We start from the raw sequence: 9,639 nt of genomic DNA, 5'->3' as shown, positions 1-9,639 counted from the left end.
AAAAGCCTTAGTGGAGAAGGGTAAACTTTTTGGTGTATAAATAGTGGCATCGTTGGAAGAGAGAAAAATTGAAGAAACAAGGGAAGTGGGAAGAATGAGTGGGAAGGGCGGCTATAGTGATGAGAAAGTGTCGTCGGGTGCATCAGGGGAAGGTGCAGGTGCAGGTGCAGGGCAGCGTAAAATACATCCTCCCGGTTCATTCAGCAACTTTCCGGCATCCCGATCAAAAGTGAAGCATAGTATCATTAGAGATATGTTCAAGGGCTCTCATGGATCCTCCCACAACCACAAGAATTCTTGATAATAATGATTTTAATTCATGTTTGTTATGTATACATGTACCCACCCCCTTAATTTCCTCATAGAAACCCACCTAATTGTTTCACATACATGTCCATTGTCTAGCAGAAGGTGCCTTTTATTTTCTAAATCAGATATTACTTTCTATTTTCCTTTTTGTGGTTCTTTTATTTTCTCTTTATAAATAATAAAATGTGCCGTCGTGCTTGACCTTCCTACGCTGCAAATTTATGATACATATATACAGCTTACGTCCCCCAACGAATTTTATTTTCGTGACTATCCACCCTCCCAAAAACGAATTTGAGACTCTTATTTTTGTTTCTAGAAACGTTATTACGTATTAATTTTTAAATTTTTGTTTTATACCAATATTAGTTAATTTTTTTTTATACACTAAAACCGTTGATTTCCTAACATTCATTTTTGTTTTTATCCCTGAAGACTTGAAGAGTGTCATACTCATACTCAACAGTCAACAATACTAACATTTTTCTTTTATTTATGTTATACAAATACTTATATCTTAATCTTAGTAGAAAGTTATTGTTGGAGAAAAGTTATTATTATGACTAAATAAGTAAATATAGTCATTCTATGCTCACTTATTTTTATTAATAACTGAAAAATTACCTTTTAATATTGGTAAAGAAAAAATGCGGGTAAACAAATATTTTAGCATCTAAATTTTTAAAGTTATTTTTTTAATTAACATAATGTTTTTTAAAAAATTGACACATAAATTTTCCAGAAAATAATAATTTTTTTTATAAAAAGTAAAAAATTATCTATAAATATTAAATAATAGAACATACGAAGAAAAAATAAGAAGAAAGAAGTAGGAAAAAAAGATAAGAGAAGAAACAAATAAAAATTGCAAAAGAAACGAAAAGAAAAAGGATGGAAGAGGAAGAAAGAGGAGGAAGAAGAAAAATACTGGTAGATTCTAACATTTTGTGTTCTTTCAGGATGTTGAATTTGATTGAATAATAACTTGTTTATCTAACACTACCTATTATTTATTATTTAGGGTTAAAGTATGATTTTGATTTCTAAAATATAGGCCGAATTTTTTTTTTGTTTTTAACTTTTTTTATATAAAATTATCTTTTTAATTTAAATTTTAAAATTTTTAATCAAATTATTCATAATAATAAAATTATAAAATAAAAAAATTAAGAGAATGAGAGTATTTTTGTTCGCAAAGAGAAAAGGGAAGAAGAAGGGAGGAAGAAGAAGAAATTGTCTACAATTTATCCTCCGCTTTCAAAGCCAAAAATTTAAAACTAAGTTAAACCTTAGGACGATTTTAAAATCAAGTCAAACCTTAGGGACTATTTTTTATACAAAAAAAGTTTAGAAATAAAAAAAATTTCAACTTATACTTTAGGAACCAAAATCGTACTTGATCCTTATTTATTAGAAAATATTTTTATATTTTATACCAAACTAATGTTTATTAGTAGTAGACATTAATTTGGGTTTAAGGTACATGTTAAAGTTATTATTTGTAAAATTTTTTAAATTTTTATTTTAATAAATATACAATAAAACATGATACATTTAAGGTTATCTATACTACCTGTAATATTTTTATATTGAGTCAGGATAGCATTGGAAATTTAGTCTAGTCTTCAGAGTACCAAATGTTTGCAGTCATTTTGGAAATTCTGGATGGAGGTGAGGGCAAAGACAAACTCCCCATCGTCATCATCCATTATTCCAATTTCATTTTCATTTCTATGCTTGTTTTTTACACGTGACAAATGTTTGGATATATACAGTGAAGTTGATTTGTAGCCCGGTTCAACTGGAACTAAAGTTAACACTTAACAGTTAACACACACGACTTGAAACATGGCATAAAATAATACTAGTATCTCTATAAATTGCTTAGGCTTTATTTTGAGTTTTTGACTTGCATGTCGATTTTGACTTGTTAAGGTTAAAAATTTAATTTACTTATATTTTAAGAAACTTCTAACACTTGACTCTACCACTTATACATACTCACATCTGAAAGATTTCCTGTTTATATTCCAAGTTCTTTTTCTGAGTAGGATTCCTTTCACATATTTCTGTTTATATTCAAGTTATGTGCTCATAACTCTAAAATTCTATGGAATTTCATTTTAAGACACTTTAAAACTCTGTAAAGTGTTTTTAATTAATTGTTTATGTAAATTTTACTCGCATTCTGACTATTATATGCATGTTATGATTTTGCCAAAAACTACTACTTCCGTGTCAAACTGAGAACTTTGATGCACTGTTTTTATATGTACAGATTTTATGCAAAATGAGTAGAATGCGAACCCCTGCTCTGGATGAAAAATCAATTTGTCATTTAACTTTTGAGAAACAATGAAGTCCTCCATGTTTTTGGTCAACAACTAAATGAATTGTTTACAAATAAAAAATATTGCTAATGTTAGCACTCAAGTTTCAAATCAATGAACACTCTTTATTTAATAACACCCAAAAATAAATAAATAAATAAATAAATTCTAACCATTCTTTACATCCCCCCAATCATTACTTAGCTTATTGGAAATGTTAAGAAATTTTACTTAAAAAAAACAGAAGACAGACTTTCTGTACATTCATAATCAGCAGCTATGAAGTCTTCAAGCTCAATTGTACAATTTCAGGCGAGTTGTAATTTCCTGCCGGCACATAGGACATGAAGATAATGTTGCACCACACTCCCTGCAAGTCTATATCAAACAACACAGAATTAAATGTTAAATGATTGAATGTTACATAATAAATGTACATGTTCATCATCAAATGTGAGATTTATAAAAATAGCATTCCTTTTACGATTTTTATCATTTAAAAACCAGAGTTACATCATATAACTTCAAGGCACATTAACATGAGCATATATAGTAACAAGTTCATCAAAGAAACTTACTGTATGACCACATCCAAACGCCATGTCCTTTGGATTCGTTAGGCAAATAGGGCATACTGATTCAGTTACAGCCGGAGCCGATGGCTCGACCGATTCAACATTTCGTGGAACTGTGGTGACAGAATTGTCATGGTCTATAACTTCCTTAGGCGGAGGCAGAGGCCTGTTACATCGATGGTTACCTATTGATTTTCCACTGCATCAGAAAAATTGCACACTCAGTTATCCTTGAATATATTAGAATCTTTCATGGTTGTACTTGTAAGCTCAAAGCTTACCTTCCAAGTTGTAAATTTAAGGCTATCCGGTACTGAATTGGAATTTCCATAAGGGCAGCAAGTGCAAATGCTGCTTCCTTCTTTGATGCCTCTTTTTCGGACATGATCTTTGTGAAGTTCACAAACTAAAGAAGCAAAAAGGAAATGTTAGAAAACCATAGCAGACTAACATTAGCATTGCATGGAAAAATGAGAATCTAAATGGGAAATGCAATCATACATATGTAAACTACCTGAAAGTTGTCAAATAACCGGTGCTTAATGTTATCATCAAAGCGTTGCATTTCATCCCATGGTCCATCTCCAACTCCAACCAAAATAATTGAGAGTGGATAGTGACTGAAAATTAGAACAGCTCCAGCATCAAAGATGGATATCATTAACAAAATATAAGGCCTAGCACAAAAAAAAAACTAGTTTACCTTGCAGCAACAATAGAATCAATGGTTGCTTGCTCTTGTGGACTAAGCTTTCCATGTGGTGTATCTGAACTTCTAGTGACCTATGAAAAAACAAAATGCTTTAGAAACATGGGCTTCAATTATATCATTCCCTAAGAAGAATCATAATGGTATAAAACAAAAACGAAATAAATATATAAAACCTGTCCATCAGCAATAATTACTAGAACATGATATTGACCCTGGCTTCTCTCCACAGTGTCAATTGCCGCATCAACTACAGGTGCAAATGATGTTGGACCTATTGATAAGGGTTAAACCGTTAGTCTTTCATGATTAGATCTTCAAATTTTTGCAGGACAATAAAGCCATACATATGTGGTGCCCCTACATATGTATGCATTAAGTTATACATCATTTATTAGATATATTTGTGACAGATACTTGTAATAAAATTTTAAAATGTAGTCAACAAGGAATAATATTGAACCTGCCAATTTTAAGAGTGGAACAATCTCTCTGTAGCGTGCAAGTACTTCCTCAAAACCACGACAAGAGCGACCATCAGGATAAAAGTTGAACACATACTTATCATGTGTAGATGCTGCAGAAGTATTGGCTGGAATCAGTATAATACAAGAGAAAAATATAAACATTTGATCATAAAGTCAGAAACAAAAGCTCACCATCACCAAATCCAAAACATGGAATCAGATTATCCTCGTCAAAAGCAGCGAGAGTACGGCCGATGATGGAGATTGCCTGCTCGTATGGATTCGGAATCCGGCCAATATGATGAAGGCTTTTGTGGTTGAATGAGTGCTTGCCTGAAATTACCAAGATGCGATTTTCAGCATTCTCCATTCTCATACAGTGTGTATAATATAACATTAATTTCGTATTCACAAAGAACAAACCTGTCCATTCGTTGCTTTTGGTGAAATCAATACCAAGTATTAAATTTGATGATTCCAGACCAGCTTCTCTAAGAGCAGTAATAACCTGAAGGATAGGGTAGCAGATAAGTACAGGCAAAAATTCTATAAGAAAACATGCAGTAATTATGTTTGCAGCACCTTCATGAGATGTAACCATATTCTTTTCAAATGAAAACAGGTTGCAAATAAACCAAACACCACAAGCAACTTCACAGTGTGCAATTCAAAATGATCAATGAAAATCTTACAGATAACTTGATGCCATTATATAATCAAACAAAGTTTTCTAAATACCTATCAGCTAGTAGTAATTCCTGTTCTAGTGTATTACAAAAATTTCTTTATAGCGCTAAGATTAAGATCTCTAAATAGAGGAGCAAAAACCTGATCAAGTGAACTGAAATTATCAGCTATATAAGTGGGGCGCTCGATTTGCTGGTATTTAGTATTCTTCGAACTCCCAGCATAAGAAGAAGGTTGGCGATAATCCTCATAGCTATTGTTCTTTGAAGTTTCATCATAAGAAGTTGGTTGGGGATAATAATCATAGCTAGTATTCCTTGAAGTCCCATCATAAGAAGAGGGTTGATGATAATCATAGCTAGTAGTCCCCGAAATCCCATCATAAGAAGAATGGTGATGAACGAAATCATCACTAGAATCATCTGTTGACGCTGAATTTCCCATAAATACAGTCCTCCGATCCTTTCACCTATATCAAAATAAATCTTATCAATTTCCTTAAAAGTTCTTATTATTAACAAAGCAGTGGTATACTTAATTTTATCTAAATCACGAAATGATTATACACAAAGAACTTAGGAGAAGAAAGCACAAAAACGCTTAATTGTTCAGTTCACGACAAGAGAGTTGGGTTACCTGAAGAAAATGAGAGAAAGTATTGAAGCTGATTTGTGGCGGTTAATGAAGAGGTTCAGGTTCTTCTTCTTACTGTGGTAGTTTTGTTGGTCTTCAATTTGATTTTTGGTTAGGTGACGAACGATGACCATAATTTCAGACAAAAAAGCATTTAAATTGTTTATTAATTGTTAGGTGCTGGCGGTGTGTCATTATTTTAATGCGTGCACTCGTTCTCTCTCGTTGCCTTTCCTTGGCTTGTTAAGTCAAATTACTTCACATGTTCTGTTTGAATATGATTGGGTTCGGTTGGTTCCTAAGAGGTTCTGTTATCCATATGAATTACCAACCTTCTCTTTCTTCCTTTTTTTTGCTTTTCTTGAATTTCTTTGCTTACTAGCATCTTCCACCTTCAATAATTATTCACTTTCTTTGCTCACACGAAATACGTTTACTGTATCTCTTTTTTATGCTGAGAAGTCCCCTTTTGAAAACACATTACTTCCAAGATTAGTAATCTTTCTCATGCAAATACTTTTAATTAGTAAGCAATTGGTCATTGATATAATAATCATAATAGAATCTTGAATAGAACCCGAACCAATCATTTTCTTTTTTTCATTAAGAATTGGATCGATGTCTTCTTATTTATTTTATTCGCTCTGTCACAACTCACAACTCTCACCGTGTTTTTTTTTTCTAATTCCGTAGCTGTCACTAAGATTTCTCCTAAATTCTTTATGTTTTTTCCCCTTTTTAATACATAAAATTATATAATTTTTTTATTAAAAAAATTAAACAAAACATATATATAGTAATTATTATAAATATTTTATAACTTAAAAATATTAAAAATAATTAATCTTAATTAATTTGAATTTGTTGAATGATCATTTTATTTGTCTGCTTAAGCAAATATTTAGAGTTTGAATCTCGTCTTGTGTGTGTAACAATTTATTAGTTAGTGATAGATCCTTAATAAATAGAGCATCAATATGTAGTGAATTAATTTATGGCCTGGCGAATTAGAAAATCCGTGAAAAAAATGTATTTGTCTTTAAAATAGATTAATTTCTCATTATTAATAACAATACTTATGGACTTTTGTCTATGTTAAAATTTATCTGAGATAATTTTATTTGTTAGTATCGTACTTATTCTTAAAGTCAAAATAATATGATTAACATTGTTCCTTGTTAAAACTTCATATTTTATGACATGCTTTTTAAATTTTTAAATTTATAAACTTATGTCATTACAAAATTTATTAGATTGATTAATATTTCTTGGTAACATGGTATACCCAAACACTATCGTTGAGTATTAGTGTGAAGAGAAACTAATAACAACTTTTGTTATTTAATATATAATTTATTTTATTGAAAAATAAATTAGTTTTTTCTAACCTGGTAAATACATTTCTTTTTAATTTCTCACATTATATTATTTGACAATATTTGTCATTAAAGAATAATAAATGATTACACTATCTTACAATATGATATACAAAGTAATTTCTTATCTTGAACTTAATTCTGGTTAATGAGATAAAATTCAAAATACTTTTTTATTTTCTTACTCAAATTTAAATTTAAATTTAGAAATGATTAACAACTTTTTTTTTAATTTCAATAACAAAAATAAAATTAACATTTAATAATTTCAATTATTTAAATTTTTGTTACTAAAAATTGGATTGAAAATTAATTATAAACTGAATAATGGATAATAGATATTATATTGCTACGTAAATAATAATATCTGATATATTATTTATTTATTTTTTTGACAGGGCTAATATATAATTTATTGAGTATTGATTTATTATCTAATTTTTTTTATAAATTTTATAATATGTGAAAATAGTAATCTTATTTTTTATTATTATTTAAAAATTATTCATAATTTTTTAATTATGTAATTAACTTAATTAATAATCTTTATTATTGTTTTTATACTAAAAAATATCAATTTATATATTTTTCACTACTAATAAGTAAGTAGATAGTCACACTATTGTCCTAAGTTACTTATTTTATATGTTAAATAATATATATCTTGTATCTTAAATTCATTAAACATTAAGATGAGAAAAATTGTGTAATAAATTATATAAATAATCATTACAAAAAAAATATTTATCATATATAATAATCGTTGATATATATTATGTCATATATATATTATAGGATTATCTATTTTAATTATGTGAGTGATTATTGTTATTTTCACTTTTTCATTACATTAGTAAATAATATTTAAAATTAAAAATAAAAGATAATTAATTTTTAATTTGAATTAAAAAACTCTTGCAAATATATCCAAATTTTACATATATTAAGTGTTATGATATTAAATAATATAGTATTTGTTATAACAATGACTCAATATTAATCTAAGATATATTTAAGGCTAATAAGACCTCAATGTAAGCAAGATTAACCCAGGCTCATTGTTAGGGTCCCAAATCCTACTTAGGTTCATTACCTTAAAGGGCTAATAAGGATGAATTTCACGTGTCTCCTCTCAAATAAGCTCAGATTGGATCTCCGTTACTAGTTAGGTATAGTAATTGGTACTCAGGGAAGCATGGCAGACCATCTTCCCATCTCTCACTCTTGTTTAAGAAAAATGTCCTCGTCCCTTCTCCGTTTTTACAAGTCCTTATTTAATTATCCTTTTAGAAAATGCAGATTTTCTTGGGTATCTACGAATATTTTTTGAAAATTTTTGAAAAAATTAACACAAAAAGACATAATATAATAATCATACAATAATCAATTCAATATAATTCAACACAATTCATAACATATTTATAATGAAAAATAACATTTTTTTGGAACTATACTGAGCAATGTAGTGATGAGAGAGAGAGAGGATTTCAGTATATATAAATTAGGATAAATTAGTAATTTTATATTCGTGTGGATTTAATAGGTCCCATGAATCGGATACTTATGTCTGTGTCCCCATCCATTTTCGCATGACGGGTTGTGGAAATTTCACGGATATCCATCTAACCCAAAACATGAGTAGTAATTCCCGCAAATATCCGTTTTGGTTGTTTTTGTGATCATTCCTATTGCTAGCATTCATTAATTCGTGACGTGGAGCTATTCCAACCACTTAGTAAATTCTCAAATGATCAAAGTCTAGGTTATTTTATTCTTATAAAGTTACATGTATCCTTGTTATAACAATATTAATAGAAGATAAATGGATAAACACAAAATAAGTTACATTTTTCATATGTATAACAATAACTAATATGACATATTATAACTTGTGAAATCATAATACTTTGAGAAGTAATGTATAAACAACTTAAATGTTGATAAGTCTAAAAATTAAAAAAAAACAAAAAAATCGCATGTTGATCTATAATATTTTCTTTTTAAAAATTTGTCAATAGTTTATGATTAATAACTTTGAAATTACATATATGTTATTTATCTTACATATTTTTTATTTTATAGAGATTTATAATTTTTTATCGACAATGTTAGTGGTTATAGAGAGATTTTTACCTTTAAATAAAATTATAGAGAAATTAAAAATAAAATTAGTTGCTATTTTTTGACAATTTATTTAGTTTTTAGTTTAAATTAAAACTAAATATATATTCAATTTATATTTATTTATTTATTTTAATGATGGTATATAATAAATAATACATTTAAGCATATTTTGAAAAAAATTATTCAATTTTATATAATTAAAAGTTAACTATAAAATTGAGACTAAGAGGAAGTGAAATACAATAAACATACATGAGGAGTGAAAGTAAAATAAAGTGTTAAGTACAATTTTGGTCCCTAAGGTATAGATCGAAAATTTTTTTCGTCCCCAACCTTTTTTTACATACAAAATGGTCCCTAAAGTTTAACTTGATTTTAAAATCGTCCCTAAAGTTTAACTTGGTTTTAAATTTTTGGGGATGAAAGTAG

The 9,639-nt window shown here is 28.5% G+C and overlaps 1 protein-coding gene across 1 annotated transcript; it reads right to left on the bottom strand.

Moving 5' to 3' along the window:
• Positions 1–2,743: 2,743 nt before the first annotated feature.
• LOC112733067 (E3 ubiquitin-protein ligase RGLG3) lies at positions 2,744–6,309 on the bottom strand. Its single transcript, XM_025781926.3, has 11 exons — positions 5,714–6,309; positions 5,219–5,546; positions 4,814–4,898; positions 4,583–4,723; positions 4,387–4,500; positions 4,100–4,197; positions 3,918–3,997; positions 3,729–3,834; positions 3,496–3,620; positions 3,218–3,413; positions 2,744–3,017 (listed from the first exon to the last, which is right to left on the bottom strand). Exons 2-11 carry the CDS (start codon positions 5,519–5,521, stop codon positions 2,934–2,936), a joined length of 1,332 nt encoding a protein of 443 aa, XP_025637711.1. The 5' UTR covers positions 5,522–5,546; positions 5,714–6,309; the 3' UTR covers positions 2,744–2,933.
• Between the last annotated feature and the right edge of the window lie 3,330 nt (positions 6,310–9,639).

Source organism: Arachis hypogaea, chromosome 13 (genome assembly GCF_003086295.3).
Source record: "Arachis hypogaea cultivar Tifrunner chromosome 13, arahy.Tifrunner.gnm2.J5K5, whole genome shotgun sequence".
NCBI classification, from domain to species: domain Eukaryota; kingdom Viridiplantae; phylum Streptophyta; class Magnoliopsida; order Fabales; family Fabaceae; genus Arachis; species Arachis hypogaea.
Note: the sequence above shows the minus strand (reverse complement) of the source record. Positions and strands in the feature narration are given on the sequence as shown.